Source organism: Hyla sarda, chromosome 10, assembly GCF_029499605.1.
Source record: "Hyla sarda isolate aHylSar1 chromosome 10, aHylSar1.hap1, whole genome shotgun sequence".
NCBI classification, from domain to species: Eukaryota; Metazoa; Chordata; class Amphibia; order Anura; family Hylidae; genus Hyla; species Hyla sarda.
Window position 1 is genome coordinate 32876038 of NC_079198.1, and position 18607 is coordinate 32894644.

Sequence of the window (18607 nt, forward strand, 5' to 3'; positions counted from 1 at the left end):
TTCCTAGTACTGTCAGAAGATGCAAGCTTTTCTATGTAGCCTGTGCCTGAACTGCTGCAGTCAAATGAAATCTGCTGGCAGGTTTGTGGACCAATGGTGGCAAATTTTACATTCTATGCAGGCCTGCAGGTTACTACTACTATCAAAACAAAGAGATCAGTCCTCAGTGTCTCACCTGGTGTAATTTATAAAGCCAGTTGCAATTTATATACTATTTAATATACAATAATAAAATATTAATATCAAATTTCTCTAAAAGTTGCGCCTCCGCAGGGCCCTTGCAGTAAATAGGCTCACTTAAACGGGTATTCCAGGAAAAAACTTTTTTTATATATATCAACTGGCTCCAGAAAGTTAAACAGATTTGTAAATTACTTCTATTAAAAAATCTTAATCCTTTCAGTACTTATGAGCTTCTGAAGTTAAGGTTGTTCTTTTCTGTCTAAGTAATCTCTGATGACACGTGTCTCAGGAAACGCCCAGTTTAGAAGCAAATTCCCATAGCAAACCTCTTCTAAACTGGGCGGTTCCCGAGACACGTGTCATCAGAGATTACTTAGACAGAAAAGAACAACCTAAACTTCAGAAGCTCATAAGTACTGAAAGTATTAAGATTTTTTAATAGAAGTAATTTATAAATCTGTTTAACTTTCTGGAGCCAGTTGATATATAAAAAAAAGTTTTTTTCCTGGAATACCCCTTTAAGAGAATTTGTTAATACAATTCTTTAAAGAAATAGTGATCTAATATATTACTGCGGTTCACCCTTATACAAATTGTTAAATGTAAAAATCATATACAAAACCTGCAAAGAAAATGCATAGGAATAAACCTGTAAATAATAATATTGCCAAAAAAATATATATACAGTCCTATAGTGGAATAACCTGTAAAAATAAAGTCCTGAAAAAATAATAATGAAATGCAAAATCCAATTATATTGATTCCTAATGTTTCCAATCCTGTAAGTAAATGATATGTCCAAATTTGATACAATAATATTATTCCCAGCAGGCACTGTATCTTTAAATTAATAAATAATATTATTGTATCAAATTCGGACATATCATTTACTTACAGGATTGGAAGGGTTAAGATTTTTAAATAGAAGTAATTTACAAAACTGTTTTACTTTCTGGCACCAGTTGATTTAAAAAAATGTTTTCCACCGGAGTACCCCTTTAAAGGGGTAGTCCAGTGGTGAAAAACTTATCCCCTATCCTAAGGATAGGGGATAAGTTTGAGATCGCGGGTGGTCCGACTGCTGGGGCCCCCTGCGATCTCTCTGTACGGGGGCCAGGCTCTCCGGCCAGATAGCGGGTGTCGACCCCCGAACGAAGCGGCGGCCGACACGCCCCCTCAATACATCTCTATGGCAGAGCCGGAGATTGCCAAAGGCAGCGCTTCGGCTCTGCCATAGAGTTGTATTGAGGGGGCTTGTCGGCCGCCGCTTCGTGCGGAGGTCGACACGCCCCCTTCCCTTGGGCTGTCGGCGCTCCGTACAGGGTATCGCAGGGGGCCCCAGCGGTCGGACCCCCCCGCGATCTCAAACTTATCCCCTATCCTTAGGATAGGGGATAAGTTGTTCACCACTGGGTTCACCACTGGACTACTCCTTTAAGTACATCGCATATTGTAGGATTTAGTGGTGTGGATCTGTAATATAACAACCACAGACCTATATGAACCTATACTTCACCTCCAATAGCCTCTAATTACTAAGGTTTTTTTTACTCACATATGTTGTATGAATCTTTGAGAATAAACATAATGGAATGCTCTAAAGTATAGTTTATTACAGTGAGGTTCACACTGGGGGGTATTTATCAAAGGATTTATGTGGGTTTTTTTAACGTGACTTTGGCGCTCTGTCTTTTTGCGCCAAAGTTTGGTGCATTTTCTCCACTGTCTTTTTTACATCTTTATCAAAATCACACGGTCCTGTGTGTGATTTTAACTTTAGTCAGTAATTCATCATTTGCGCCAATCGATCTTTGCGTCTTCAGGTTTTTTTTTTTACACAAATCACCGCCAAGAAATTTTGCACATGGAAAACACACATAGCAATGTCAGAAAATGTAAAGGCGTCAAAATACATTAAAAAAATTTTTTTGTGAAAGCAGCGACGCCTCCAGGGCTGCTCAATACTGTCCTGCGACATAGTTGTCTCTGAGCGACCTTCACCCTCCGTTGAGACAGCATTGGACATGGCCGCACAGGTTCAGGAAAGGTAAAGCGCTAAAACAGTGGTCTCCAACCTGCGGACCTCCAGATGTTGCAAAACTACAACTTCCAGCATGCCCGGACAGCCGTTGGCTGTCCGGGCATGCTGGGAGTAGTAGTTTTGCAACATCTGGAGGTCCGCAGGTTGAAGACCACTGCACTAAAGTAACAAAAAAAAAAAACTACCCAAGTAGAAAATAAAATCCATTTCACATGGTGGCTATAAACCCCACAAAAGAAAATAACTCATGTCGCTTGCTGATATACTGCAGGAGGGACTCCGAAATGGCCGCTCTACAGGGTAAAATACGCGTCCTCTGTGGGGGTAAGTTCTGTGTAAAAGGCGCTGTGAACAGCTGATTTCAACATTTGCGCCAAAATTACTAACAACTTGCACCAAATGATAAATTTGGAGCATGTCCACGAAAACCAAAGTGAAAAAAAAGGGTAAAAAAAACTGTCAACAGGCAAAATTGATAAATACCCCCCATTGTGCCTACATACTAGTGCCACCCTAAAGGCTGTGTGCATGTGGCGATGCTTTGAGCCTACAACCTGATATTAACACTAAGCCTTATGTTTAATACACTTTGTTTCTTCAGATCAGTTCAAGGTTTCAAGCAGAGTTTGATAACAGAAAATTCATCAATGGCAAATTACACAGATAAAGTTCTCGCAGGCTGGGATTTCTGCTTCAAAGATGAAAAGATTGTAAAGCTGAAGCAGAGAAGTATTCGCTACGAGCTAAAGGTCCGTCCCTATTTCATGTCCTCTCACTGCACTGTACTGCCATATAATAGGTTGTGCGCAGCACATGTGCCAATACCAGAAATTGCTTTAACCCCTTAAAGGGGTAGTCCAGTGGTGAAAAACTTATCCCCTATCCTAAGGATAGGGGATAAGTTTGAGATCACGGGGGGTCTGACCGCTGGGGCCCCCTGCGATCTCTCTGTACGAGGGCCAGGCTCTCCGGCCAGATAGCGGGTGTCGACTCCCGCACAAAGCGGCGGCCGACACGCCCCCTCAATACATCTCTATGGCAGAGCCGGAGATTGCCGAAGGCAGCGCTTCGGCTCTGCCATAGAGTTGTATTGAGGTGGGGTGTCGGCCGCCACCTCGTGCGGAGCTCGACACGCCCCCTTCCCGCGGGCTGTCGGGGCTCCGTACAGGAGATCGCAGGGGGCCCCAGCGGTCGGACCCCCTGCGATCTCAAACTTATCCCCTATCCTTAGGATAGGGGATAAGTTGTTCACCACTGGGTCACCACTGGACTATTCCTTTAAGGACGCAGGGTTTTTCAGTTTTTGCATTTTCATTTTTTCCTCATCACCTTCTAAAAATAAAAACTCTTTCAATTTTGTACATAAAATTCCATGTGTTGGCTTATTTTTTGTGCCACCAATTCTACTTTGCAGTGACATTAGTCATTTTACCCAAAAATCCACGGCGAAATGGAAAAAAAATTAATTGTGCGACAAAATTGAAGAAAAAATGTCATTTTGTAACTTTTGGGGGCTTCCGTTTCTATGCAGTGCATTTTTCGGTAAAAATAACACCTTATCTTTATTCTGTAGGCCCATACGGTTAAAATGATACCCTACTTATATAGGTTGGATATTGTCGTACTTCGGAAAAAATCATAACTAGATGCAGGAAAATTTATATGTTAAAAATTCTCATCTTCTAACCCCTATAACTTTTTTTTTTTTCCCTGTACGGGCCGGTATGAGGACTCATTTTTTGCGTCGTGTTCTGAAGTTTTTATCGGTACTATTTTAATATTGATCGGACTTTTTGATCATTTTTTCATTATATAAAAGGTGACCAAAAATTCACTATTTTGGACTTTGGAATTTTTTTGCGCGCACGCCATTGACCGCGCGATTTAATTAATGATATATTTTTATAGTTCGGACATTTTCACATGCGGCGATACCACATATGTTTATTTTTATTTACACAGTTTTTTTTTTTTATGGGAAAAGGGGGGTGATCCAAACTTTTATTAGGGAAGGGGTTAAATGACCTTTGTTAACTTATTTTTTCCCCTTTTTTTTTGCAGTGTTATAGCTCCCATAGGGACCTATAACACTGCACACACTGATCTCCTATGCTGATCCCTGTAAAGCCATAGCTTTGCATGGATCAGTCAGATAGGGGCTCGATTGCTCAAGCCTGTAGCTCAGGCTTGGAGCAATCAATCGACGATCAGACGCTGCGGAGAGAGGTAAGGAGACCTCCGACTGCGTCCCAGCTGATCGGAACATCGCGATTTTATCGCGATGTCCCGATCAGCCCGACTGAGCTGCCGGGAAGCGTTTACTTTCGCTTTCAGACACGACGGTCAACTTTGATCGCCGCGTCTGAAGGGTTAACAGTGCGCGGCACAACGATCGATGCCGCGCGCTGTTAGCCCAGGGTCCCAGCTATGAGTAGCCGGGACCGACCCGTGTGATGCGGGTCACGGCATGACCACGTTTTAAACACCGGGGCAGGGCGTATGGCGTACAGGTACACCCTACATCCTTAAGGAGTTAAAGGGCAGAGGAAAATCCTGGAACTATGGCCCTCATTTACTAAGAGTGTTGTGTAGGTTTCTTTATGCATTTTAATTCCCTACAATTTTTTTTCCACGGTATTTACTAAGGTTTCCCTACATTTTCCACTTTCCCTACATTTTGCTTTCTTTACACATGCTCTGATCTGTCTGGTTTTCCTCACCTCAAATCCACCACATTTTCTGTGGAAAACTTATTAGTTAGTAAATATGTTGGGTTTTTGTGAAAATGTTGGGAACACGCCCCTTTTCGGAGACCACGCCCCCTTTTCAGGTTTTCTTTGCAAAATGGAGAGTCAGTCGGGGTTTTTTCAATTCTGGCGCAAATTCTGGCGCAAAATCTGGTGCAGACAGAATTTCTGGTGCAATGTGACAGAATCTGGCGTACAACCCGACAAAACATGTCGGGTTTGCAATAGTAAATGAGGGCCAATATGTCAGTGGACAGCTGAAAACTTTACATAGGTGACATCCATAAGGGTACCTAAAGGCACTTTTTATACCTGCCCTTTATTTATGATCCGTTTCAAGCCTTGACTTTAAAGGGGTACTCCCGTGCTCCAGCGTTCTTAACATTTTGTTTAGAGCGCTTCGAGCGGGCGGCCGTGATGGTAATTCTTTTAGTGGGTCAGAAACCCTGAATTTCCAAGTGTGAACCGTGCAGTAGAAGTCAATTGAAAACAATGGGACTCTGCTTCAAGCGGAATTTCCTAGCAGATATTTGACTGTGGAAACAGGCTCGACTTCTCTTAGCCACACTCCCTTTTCTAGAGACTTTTCGAAACATTTAAAACACCAATAAAGCCATCATTCTGGTATATTTTGCTTAGTATATCTCCCAAAATATTAGTGGCCACTGAAAGTGGCAGATGGAGTATTACATACGAGTTTCTGGGTGGCTCATGACAGTAGCTGCTCAGTTGTTATGTTACCATTGTGTGCTGTAGTTTAGTTTATTTCTATGCTGAGTACAATTTAGCTCATGCAGCATCACTCCATTGTTATGTTCTACAAGTGGATATCTAAGGACATCTAATAGGATGGATAAACTAAGCTTACGAAGCCTAGCTTATGTCATACAATATTTTAATGTGAAAACAACTAATTAAAAGCTCTCCTTTCCATACATTCTATTAGGACATAAGGATGCCATAAGGGGAGGGGGGGGGGTCCTGCACTTGACCACCCTCTAAGAGCCAAAGTGGACAGCAACTAAGTAAAAGTGGTTCCCACTCTTGTGGACCTGGTTTAACAATGATATCATGTAATTCATGAACAACAGGTTATGAAGCAAGCTTAAACAGGTGTTTTAGTTTATGAAAACAAATGGTGATAATTAAATAAAAAAGTAAGCATACTCACCTGCCGTGATCCCCTGCTGCTGCTTTTCTCAGGGCTCCTTTTCACCACTGATTTCTGGTTCCTAGGATGCATAGACCCAACAGGGATTGGCTGCTCAGCCAGTCACTGACCACAATGGTGATCTGTCTTGGCCAGTGATTGGATGAGCAGACAGTTCCTGCAGGATTGATGCATCACGGGAATCAGGGGGCAGCAGTAAGTGGCATGGGGAGAGAACAGTAAAGTAGTAGCAGGGGATCTGCCAGGTGAGTATGTTTTGTTTTGTCTTATTATCACCTTGGCTAAGAAGTAAATTTTTGGGGGGTGGACAGCCTATTTAATATGTTGATGGTTATAATAACAAAATAACTGTCATCGCTGTTCCTTTAGTATGTGATATGCAGCTATAAGCTGAAAGCTGTCTCTTTCTTCAATAACTATACTTATGATCCATCCAGGTTACTCTTGAAGAGGAAAAAATGAGGCATCTCCGTGCACAACGTACCATGGGTCAAAGAATTGGTATTTACTCGATCAGAGTCTTCCTCAATTTCATTGTGATCGGCCTCATATGTGGCGCTTTCTATTGTATCTATCGCTCTACACAAGAATCACAGAAGCTGCTTGAATCGGTGAGAATGGGCATATTACATGTTTAGAATGTTCATTTATTGCAGGTTATAAGTAGGGTATACTCCCATATTACAGAAAATGTGAAACCTCAAAATGTAGAAATTCCTGCGACATTCGAGGACACAACCTTTGTGAATATTGAATGCTGTGCTCATAGCCTCTAATGCCTCCTGACATTACCCTAAGGCTCTTTTTTCCACTTGGTAGTTTTTCTGGCAGTTTTTGGAATACTGCCACTGCAGTTTTTGACCCAAAGTCAGAAGTGGATCCATAAGGGAGGAGAAGTGTAAGTTCTTCCTTTATATGTCCTGTTCCTTTTGAATACACTTCTGGCTTTGGCTCAAAAACTGAGCTAACTGAGGCTAAGTTTCCACTTGTTTTTTTATTTTTTTTTCCTGAGTTTTTTTTTTGTGTGTGAAAGAAACGGCAGAAAAAATGCCAGTGCAATTTCCTGCGTCTGAAGTTTTTTTCTGGTGTTTTTGCATTTGAATGGATGCAGTAGGGATGGGAGAATATTTATTTAACAAAATTTTTATTTTTTATAACGAAATTTTAATAAATTTTTAATAAAGTGTGTGTGTGTTTCACTTTTTTTCCTCTACTTTTACATTTTTTTAGGTAGTACTACTACTCCTAACATGAAACACACTGTTTCATGATGGGAGTACTAGTACCTTTACTAATAGACATATCGCCCCGGGTGTCACTCCTGCGGAGCTGCTCTATACAGCGCTCGCATCACTGCACTATACTCTGGCCGGCAAGTGTTGTGAATAGAACATCACTATTTTCCGGATCGGCCGGATGGTTGCAGCCAATCACCGCTCTCAGCGGGAAGTATGAATGAGTGATGTTCTATTTATATCACTGGCCGGCTGGATAGTGCAGAGATGCGAGCGCACGAGAAAGCCGCTCCGCATCTCTGCAATAGATAGGACGATCGCATTGGGTGTCAGTAGTGATACCCGCTGTGATCTATCCTTAACTGCATGTACTACAACTTCCAACATGGAGCACACTCTGCTACATGCTGGGAGCTGTAGTACCTGCATTAATAAACAGATCGCAGCGAGTGTAACTTCTGACACCTGTTGCGATCTGTCTATTAATGCAGGTACTACAGCTCCCAGCATTGAGCAGAGTGTGCTCCATGTTGGGAGCAGTAGTACCTGCAGTTAAGGAAAGATCACAGCGGATGTCACTCCTGACACCCACTGTGATCCTCCTGTATAATGTATAGAGGCGGCCAGCTGCTCTTCTACGATCCCCTGCACTGACGTATATATACACCTATTCATATTTCCCACAGAGAGTTGTGATTGGCTGGAACCATCTGCGGGAAATATGAATAGTTGTATATATACGGCAGTGCAGGGGACCAGAGAAGAGTGGTCAGCCGCATCTATAAATTATACAAAAGGATCGCAACGGACGCGGGGCGATCTGTCACTTAGTACAGGTAACTACTACTCCCATCATGGAACAGTGTGTTCCATGCTGAGAGTAGCAGTACTACCTAAAAATTTTAAAAATAAAGAAAAAAAAGTGAAAAGTGAAAAACACACACACACTACAGTTTCTTTAAATAAATTTTTTTCCAACACTACTGTATCTTTTTTCTTTTTTTATGATACCCAACGAAATTTTATTTAAAAAAAAGGCATCTCCATCACTTTTTTGGATAGCTAAAGTCCAAAAAAGAATACCATCTGGAAAAACGTCAAAGTTAAAACCCACATATCGTTTTTCTTGGCATTTTTTTTACTCCCATAGACTTCTATGGGAGAAAAATGCCATGATTTCAGGGCAAAAAAAACGCCATAGGCTCAACATGCTGCGACTTTGTAAAACCGCCAAGGAGCTGAAAAACGCCTAAAAAGAGTGCATTTTTTCATTGATTTACAGCTGGCCGCATGGGGGCCGTTTTGGGCAAAACACTAAAAAAAAACAAGTGGAAACTTAGCCTTACAGCTCCCGGTCTCTTCCGACTACAGCTGTAAGGCTTAAACTGCCGGGACTGAAGTATACATTGGTCCCGGTAGTGCGGCAGGTCCCCGCCTGTCTGGGATTACACACAGCACCCCGCAATCATGTTGTCGGTTGCTGCTGGGGAGACAGAGCGATCTCCCTCACTCTGTCAAACCACTTACAGGCTGCGGTCGCTTCTGACCACAGCTGTAAGGGTTAAACAGCCAGGACCGAAGTTCACTTTGGTCCCGGCCATGTGGCAGAGTCCCGGCTGTATGTTACAGCTGAGTCCCTGACGCAATCTTGTGGGTACATTCGGCAGTACCCACGAGAACATGGATGTGTATACTCACCCAGGTGCGGGAACGTGTATAAACCCTGGACCTGTATACATGTACATGGTCGTTAAGGTGTTAAGTTATATTTAAATGGGCACTCTCATTAAAAAATTTTTTGCTATTGCACTTCGTATGGTAAATAAAAAATCTTTCTAATGTACTTTGTTTTAAAAAAAAATGACATTTTCTATGTTTTATTTGTGTTTAAACCCTTAAGGACCACAGGTTTTTCAGTTTTTCCACTTTTGTTTTTTCCTCCTCAACTTTTAAAAATCATGGCCCTTTCAATTTTGCACCTAAAAATCCATATGGTGCCTTATTTTTTGCGCCACCAATTCTACTTTGCAGTGACATCAGTAATTTTACCCACAAAATTGAAAAATGAATCATTGTGCGACGAAATTGAAGAAAAAACGCCATTTTGTAAATTTTGGGGGCTTTCATTTCTACGTAGTAAATTTTTTGGTAAAAATGGCGCCTAATCTTTATTCTGTAGGTCCATACGATTAAAATGATACCCTACTTATATAGGTTTGTTTTTGTCGTACTTTTGGAAAAAATCATAACTACATGCAGGAAAATTTATACGTTTAAAATTGTCATCTTCTGACCCCTATAACTTTTTTATTTTTCTGCGTATGGGGCGGTATGAGGGAAAATTTTTTCTACGTGATCTGAAGTTTTTATCGGTAGCATTTTTGTATTGATCAGACTTTTTGATCGCTTTTTGGACTATCGAATTTTTTTTTGCGCGTACGCCATTGACACTGCAGTTTAATTAATTATATTTTTTTACAGATCGGACATCTACGCACGCGGCGATACCACATATGTTTATATTTGTTTTTATTTACATGGTTTTTTATATGGAAAAAGGGGGGTGATTTGGACTTTTATCAGGGAAAGGGTTAAATCACATTTATTAACTTTTTTTTTACACTTTTTTATTGCAATGTTATAGCCTCCATAGGGGGCTATAACACTGCATACACTGATTGCCAGCACTGTTGCCAGCCATAGCTTTGCATTGATCAGTGTTATTGGAGATCGATTGCTCAAGCCTGAATCTCAGGCTTGGAGCTATCAATCACCGATCGGACGCGCCGGAGGAAGATGAGTGACCCTCCGCTCGCGTCCTAGCTGATCGGGACACCGCATTTTCACTGCGGTGGTCCCGATCAGCCCCAATGAGCAGCCGGGAAGGTTTTACTTTCGTTTTAGACGTGGCGTGCAACTTTGAACGACGCGTCTAAAGGGTAAATAGGGGCCTACAAAGAAAAGAACACAATACCTACAGTGAAATATGGTGGAGGTTCAATGAAGTTTTGTGGTTGTTTTGCTGCCTCTGGCACTGGGTGCCTTGAATGTGTGCAAGCCATCAAGAAATCTATGGATTACCAACAGATCTTGGGTCGCACTGTACAGCCAGTGTCAGAAAGCTGGGTTTGCATCCGAGATCTTGGGTCTTCCAGCAGGACAATGACCCCAAACATCAAAAAGCTCAAAAAGCACCCAGAAATGGATGGCAACAAAGCTATGGGGAGTTCTGAGGTGGCCTGCAATGAGTCCAGATCTAAATCCCTTTGAACACCTGTGGAGAGATCTTAAAATTGCTGTTGGGAAAAGGCGCCTTCCAATAAGAGAGACCTGGAGCAGTTTGCATAGGAAGGGTGGTCCAACATTCCGGCTGAGAGGTGTAAGAAGCCTATTGATGGTTATAGGAAGCGACTGATTTCAGTTATTTTTTCCAAAGGGTGTGCAACCAAATATTAAGTTAAGGGTGCCAATAATTTTGTCCAGCCCATTTTTGGAGTTTGGTGACATTGGGGGAGATTTATCAAAGGATTTAGACTGGTTTTTCCTGTCTAAATTTGTCGCACAGAAAGTCGCAGTCTAAATATGTCCGACTTTTCTGAGACTTTTGCTGTAGAGGATTTTTAGAACATGATGCATGCAAGTCTATTTTAGACGGAAATGCATTGGAAAATGCATTGGTGCTGAATTTATCAAGTGCGACTTTTGTGCGACAAGTCGCATCTGCCCAAAATACGCTGAAATGTCAGACCATGTTGGAGCAGGTCTAAATGCAGTTTAAGCTGTAGACCCTGAAGTCTGAGCACAGAATTTATCAAGGGCTGTGAGACCTTTGATAAATTAGGAGCACAATAGACAGGAGACTACCACATACGCTGGTCTATAAGCATACCCAGAATAGACTAGATTAGGAAATCTCCCCCATTATGTCCAATTTGCTTTTTTTCCTCCTATTTTTGGTTTCAATACACACAAAGGGAATAAACATGTGTATAGCAAAACATGTGTTACTGCAATCCTTCTCTCTGAGAAATACTTCATTTTCTTGAAAAATTTCAAGGGCGTAAACATAACTGCATGTGTATGTGTATATATATATATTATTTATTTATTTATTGTAGTTTATACATCAAACTTTCAATATTTCTTTGGGCATTCGCTAGATTATCAGATATCCTGGATCACAGTATGGTCAAGACAATAACTATTGTTCCACTACAATCAAAATAGTTTTGCCATGTTTTGCGTTTAGAAGACAAAATATTTCTAACATCGATTCACAGACTAAAATAATTTCTTATCACACGAATAAAACTTTACCCAATGGCTGTATGAGACTTAAAGGCATCCAGGATAGATTGTACAAGAGAACATCACTAACTTTACTGCACTCTACTATATTAACTTTACATTTACTTCATGTAAAATCCATTATTAAACTGTAATTTTTGAAGTTTTCATGATTCCTACCTCTTAGCTTCATGGCGTCTGTCCCTACAGTATCCCTTTGCCTTAGAATGACAAAATCTTCTTTAAATTTGCAAAATTGTGCAGGTCTAGTGGGAAAACAAGTTCACCACCGAACCGAGGAAATAAGTGTTAGGGATTGGATTCTACCCTGGGGAAAGTCTCCTAGATGTATGATGTCACAGCAGATGACATCACGTGTCTGTGTATCCATGGTAATTGTTGTGTACTGTACATTACTTACACTATGCAGAGTTATATACTGGGGATTTTGCTAACAATTCTAAGGACACAGCCCATTTTCGGCATGAGGACACAGGAAATTTTCATTTTTACGTTTTTGTTTTTAACTCCTTGCCCTCTGAGAACCATAACTCTGTTATTTTTCCATCTCCAGATCCATATGAGATCTTGTTTATTGCACGACCAATTGTACAGGGTGGGCCATTTATATGGATACACCTTAATAAAATGGGAATGGTTGGTTGTATTAACTTCCTGTTTGTGGCACATTAGTATATGTGAGGGGGGAACTTTTCAAGATGGGTTGTGACCATGGTGGCCATTTTGAAGTTGGCCATTTTGAATCCAACTTTTGTTTTTTCAATAGGAAGAGGGTCATGTGACACATCAAACTTATTGGGAATTTCACAAGAAAAACAATGATTTGCTTGGTTTTAACGTAACTTTATTCTTTCATGAGTTATTTACAAGTTTCTGACCACTTATAAAATGTGTTCAATGTGCTGCCCATTGTGTTGGATTGTCAATGCAACCCTCTTCTCCCACTCTTCACACACTGATAGCAACACCGCAGGAGAAATGCTAGTACAGGCTTCCAGTATCCGTAGTTACAGGTGCTGCACATCTCGTTTCTTCACAGCATAGACAATTGCCTTCAGATGACCCCAAAGATAAAAGTCTAAGGGGATCAGATCAGGAGACCTTGGGGGCCATTCAACTGGCCCATGATGACCAATCCCCTTTCCAGGAAACTGTTCATCTAGGAATGCTCGGACCTGACAACCATAATGTGGTGGTCACCATCTTGCTGGAAAAACTCAGGGAACGTGCCAGCTTCAGCGCATAAAGAGGAAAACACATCATCATGTCGCAATTTCGCATATCCAGTGGCCTTGAGGTTTCCATTGATGAAGAATGGCCCCACTATCTTTGTACCCCATATACCACACCATACCATCAATTTTTGTGTTCCAACAGTCTTAGAGAGATCTATCCAATATGGGTTAGTGTCAGACCAATAGCGGTGGTTTTGTTTGTTAACTTCACCATTCACATAAAAGTTTGCCTCATCACTGAACAAAGTCTTCTGCGTAAACTGAGGGTCCTATTCCAATTTTTGTTTTTTCCATTCTGCAGTACCTGAAACCACGGATACTGGAAGCCTGTGCTAGCATTTCTCCTATGGTGTTGCTATCAGTGTGTGAAGAGTGGGAGAAGAGGGTTACATTGACAATCCAACACAATGGGCAGCACATTGAACACATTTTATAAGTGGTCAGAAACTTGTAAATAAATCATGAAATAATAAAGTTACGTTAAAACCAAGCACATCATTGTTTTTTCTTGTCAAATTCTCAATAAGTTTGATGTGTCACATGACCCTCTTCCTATTGAAAAATTGGATTCAAAATGGCCGACTTCAAAATGGCTGCCATGGTCACCACCCATCTTGTAAAGTTTCCCCCCTCACATATACTAATGTGCCACAAACAGGAAGTTAATATCAGGAACCATTCCCATTTTATTATGGTGTATCCATATAAATGGCCCACCCTGTACTTTGAAATACCTTCATTAATTTTACCATAAAATGTAAGGTGCAGCCAACAATTTTTTGAGTGGGGAAATTAAAAAGAAAACCGCAATTTTGTAAATTTTGGATGGTTTTGTTTTCACGCTGTCAAGCCTGCTGGGAAATGCCCCTTCCCAGTCTGTGAATCTGACTGAGACTAAGCAGAAAATACAGAGCAATATCAAGGTAGAAAACAAAAAAATTATAAAAACAAAGGCAGGGGGTGGTTTATCATGATGAGGGCAGTGAACTGTGAAAATTATAAAATTTAACAATTTCAGGAGAGGTACTCTTTAATGGTGCGAAATGAAAGGGAAAAATTATTGAACACACTTACTGATATTTATTTAATATTTTATGCCATTGTTGGTAATGACAGCTTCAAGAAGCCTCCTGTATGGGGAAACTAATCTTGAAGGTTCCGTGGGCCTCTTCTATGAATCATGATCTTCAAATCTTTCCATGTATTTTCAATGGGATTTAGGTCAACTGACTCATTTTTCCACTTTAGTCTTTGATTGAATCCTAATACCCTGCAAAAGTCAACCACCCATTAGGACAAATCACGTGCAAAATTTAATGCGGAATGGACATTATCTTCTATCTCCAGTACGAACTTCATTTTTAACCTGGGAAATTTTCCTTGAATTGTGCAGAAAATATCAAGTGACCCAGAGCCCACCACGTGGAGGTGGCTGCATCATAGCGGGTTGGTCCCGGCGGCTAATGAAATCCGGGACCCTGGGCTAATAGTGTGCTGCACCGATCGTTGTGCTGTGCGTTATTATCCCTTTAGACATGATGTTCAAATTTGATTGCTGTGTCTAAAGAAACAAAAATACAATCCTGACAGCTCAGTTGGGCTGATCGTGACCATCAGGGTGAAATTGCGATGTACCAATCAGCTAGAACGCAAGCGGAGGGTCCATTACTTGCCTCCGGCGCGTCCGTTCGGCGATTGATAGCTCCAATCCTGAAATCCAGGCTTGAGCAATCGACCGCTGATAACACTGATCATTGCAATGTTAATGCATGGCAATGATCAGTGTAGCAGATCAGTGTGTGCAGTGCTATAGCCACTAGAGGGGGCTATAACACTGCAAAAAAAAAAGAGTGAAAAAAAGTTAATAAAGATCACTTAACCCCTTCCCTAATAAAATTAGGAATCACCCCCTTTTTCCCATTTAAAAAAAAAATTGTGTAAATAAAACTAAACACTTGGTATCGCCATGTGCAGAAATGTCCAAACTATAAAAATATATAATTAATTAAACCGCATAGTCAATGGCATATTCACAAAAAAATTCCAAAGTCAAAAATAGCTTATTTTTGGTCACTTTTTTATCATGAAAAGAATAAAAAGCGATCAAAAAATCCTATCAATACAAAAATTGTACCGCTGAAAACTTCAGATCACGGTGCAAAAAATTAGCCCTCATACTACCCCGTACACAGAAAACTAAAAACATTATAGGGGTCAAAAGATGACAATTTTAAACAGATTAATTTTCGTAAATTTTTTACAGAAGTAAGACAAAATCAAACCTATATAAATAAGATATAATTTTAATCGTATGGACCTACAGAATGAAGAAAAGGTGTTACTAATATGCTGCTGATTTGCGCCGTGTGATCCAACACATTATGTATTTTTATTTTTTATGATATTTATTTAATAAATGTATTTTAAAAAATGTTACACTTTTTTTTACATTCTTTTACACTTTTATTAAACTTTTTGTACATATGTCAAACTCCAAAGGCTAAGTTTTCACTTGTTTTTTTCCTGCATTTTTTTGTGTGAAAATTTCCTGTATCTGATGTTTTTTCTGGCATTTTTGCATTTGAATGGAAATTGCATTTTTGGTGCCTTTTGGTGTTTTTTTCAAAATTTGTACGGTACCAAAAAAAAAGGATGCAGTAGGGATGGGAAAAAATTTAATTAACTAAATTTTTCTTTTTTATAACAAAATTTTCTAAAATTTTTAATAAAGTGTTTTTTTCAATTTTTTTTCTCTATTTTTAAAGTTTTGTAGGTAGTACTACTACTCTCTACTGTTCCATGATGGGAGTAGTAGTACCTGTACTTATAGACATATCGCCCCGGGTGTCACTCCTGACAACCGATGCGATCTTCCATAATATAGCAGAGATGTGGAGCGGCTCTATACGGCCAGCTGGAGTATAGTGCAGAGATGTGGAGCACAGGAGAAAGCCGCTCTGCATCTCTGCAATAGATAGGACGATCGCATCGGGTGTCAGGAATGACATCCGCTGTGATCTGTCCCTAACTGCAGGTACTACTACTCTCAACATGGAGCGCACTCTGCTCCATGCTGGGAGCTGTAGTACCTGCATTAATAGACAGATCACAGCAAGTGTAACTTCTGACACCTGTTGCAATCTGTCTATTAATGCAGGAACTACAGCTCCCAGCATGGAGCAGAGTGCACTCCATGTTGGGAGCAGTAGTACCTGCAGTTAAAGGGGTATTCCAGACAAAACTTTTTTTTATATATATAAACTGGCTCCGGAAAGTTAAACAGATTTGTAAATTACTTCTATTAAAAAATCTTAATCCTTCCAATAGTTATTAGCTTCTGAAGTTTTCTGTCTAACTGCTCAATGATGATGTCACGTCCCGGGAGCTGTGCATGATGGGAGAATATCCCCATAGGAACTGCACAGCTCCCGGGACGTGAGTCATCAGAGAGCAGTTAGACAGAAAACAACAACTCAACTTCAGAAGCTAATAACTATTGGAAGGATTAAGATTTTTTAATAGAAGTAATTTACAAATCTGTTTAACTTTCCGGAGCCAGTTGATATATAATAAAAAGTTTTGGCCTGGAATACCCCTTTAAGGAAAGATCACAGCGGCTGTCACTCCTGACACGCGCTATGATCCTTCTGTATAATTTATAGATGCGGCCGCTCTTCTATGGTCCCCTACACTGACGTATATATACAACTATTCATATTTCCCACAAAGAGCTGAGTGGCTGGAACCATCTGGCCAATCACAGCTCTCTGCAGGAAATATGAATAGGTGTATATATACAGTAGTGCAGGGGACCATAGAAGAGGGGCCGGCTGCATCTATACATTATACAGATGGATGGCAATGGACCCTGGTGATCTGTTAATTAGTACAGGTACTACTACTAAAAAAAAAAAAGTGAAAACCACACAAAAACTACATTTTCAGTGCCCTGCCTGCACACATAAATTGATCCCTGTTTAAAAATTAATAAAAATGTTATTAAAAAGACAAATTTCATTAATGACTAAGGTCCGTTGTTAGGACCGAAATGCGTCACTTTGTCATGTCCTCTCTGTACTGAAGCTTTTATGCAATAAAGAATTAGTTCCTTCATCTGCGCTGGACATCCTGTTCATTTGCACTAACATGTCTGTTGGCGTTGCCCACGCCAGTCCTGGCGCTACGGGCGTAAGGAGTGAGCTGGACTTTCTTCTAATTAATTTTTTCCATTACTACAGAATCTTTTTAATATATTATTCTTAATGGTACCCTACGAAATTTTATTTAAAAAAAAAAAGGTATCTCCATCACTTTTTTGGATCGCTAAAGTTCAAAAAAGAATAAAAACTGCCTGCAAAAACGCCAAAGTTAAAACCCACATGGCATTTTTCTTAGCGTTTTTTTGCTCCCATTGACTTCAATGGGAGAAAAACAATTTCAGGGAAAAAAACACCATAGGCTCAACATGCTGCGACTATGCAAAACCGCCAAGGAGCTGAAAAACGCCAAAAAAAAGAGTGAAAAACACGCCAAAAGGATTTTTTTTTAAATGGCAAACTGAAAAATGCAAAGTGGAAAAATAATTTTGCGTTTTTTCATTGATTTACAGCTAACATCTATCCACAGGGGTTTTTCAATGGAAAAAATGCCCTGGGGAACAAAGGAACAAGTAGAAACTTAGCCTCACTGAGGCATATGCTCATTTTTTATCATAGAGGCCTATGAATGATGTACACAACTATGTGGTTTTATAATGGCATATGTTGCAGCTGTACATTTGGCAAACACAGTACAGTGCATTTGGAAAGTCTTCAGACCCTGCTGCAGCCTTGTGCTAAAATAAAAAAATATTCACATATTCTCCACATCATACTGCACTCAATACATAATGACAAAGTGAAAACAGAATGTTAGAAATCTTTGCAAATGTAATAAATAAAAAAAAAACTAAAATATTGCATTTAACATAAGTATTCAGACCCTTCACTCAGTACTTAGTGGAAGGACCTGTCTGCCATTCTTCCCTGCAGATGTCCTCAAGCTCTGTCAAGTTCAATGGAGAAGCCAGAGATTTTTGAATGGGTTCAAGTCAGGGCTCTAGCTGGGTCACCTGCTTAGAAAACTGACCACAAGACTGTATATAAATAGCCAAGTTTAATTTTCTCCCCTTCTGCTATGAGGTGTTTTTTTTTTTTTTTTGAGAAGGGTAGAGGGAGGGGTTGTTGGTAGTTGACTACTGTTTGTAAGGGGAGGCACACACACTCACCCATCCAGCGCAGCGCTCCTTCTCACCGGGCGCAATGCGAGTGACGTAACTGACGTCCCCCTGCGCGGCCATGCGGTGTGACGTCAGGCCGGCGCAGACGTGGGAGCGGAGGCCGGGCACAGTGCTGGTGAAGGTGAGGGGGGGCGTGATGACGGATGGGCGCACTGAAGGGGGGGGGGGGGGTTGCTCACGGACGGGCGCACAGCACACATAGCACAGGGGGGGGGTGTGCTGACGGATGGGAGGCCGGTCGGGCACATAGGGGGGTGTCAGTGTAGCTGGGGAGGGGGTGTGGGTGCTGCGGAGCGTCTTGGTGTCACCCCATTAGGTTGGTGTCACCCGGTGCGGGCCGCACCCCCCGCACCCGGGTCGCAACGCCACTGTCTTTTGTATACATACAATGGTAAAATAAAGTTGTCAT

The 18607-nt window shown here is 40.9% G+C and overlaps 1 protein-coding gene across 2 annotated transcripts in view; it reads left to right on the forward strand.

Annotated features, from left to right (window-relative positions):
• TMC4 (transmembrane channel like 4) overlaps window positions 1-18607 on the forward strand; it is a 75799-nt gene that overhangs the window by 40069 nt on the left and 17123 nt on the right. For both annotated transcript variants that reach the window (XM_056543299.1, XM_056543300.1), the window contains exons 7-8: window positions 2826-2973; window positions 6580-6753. In XM_056543299.1, coding sequence (XP_056399274.1) covers window positions 2826-2973; window positions 6580-6753 — 322 coding nt within the window. The remainder of the gene's footprint in view (window positions 1-2825; window positions 2974-6579; window positions 6754-18607) is intronic.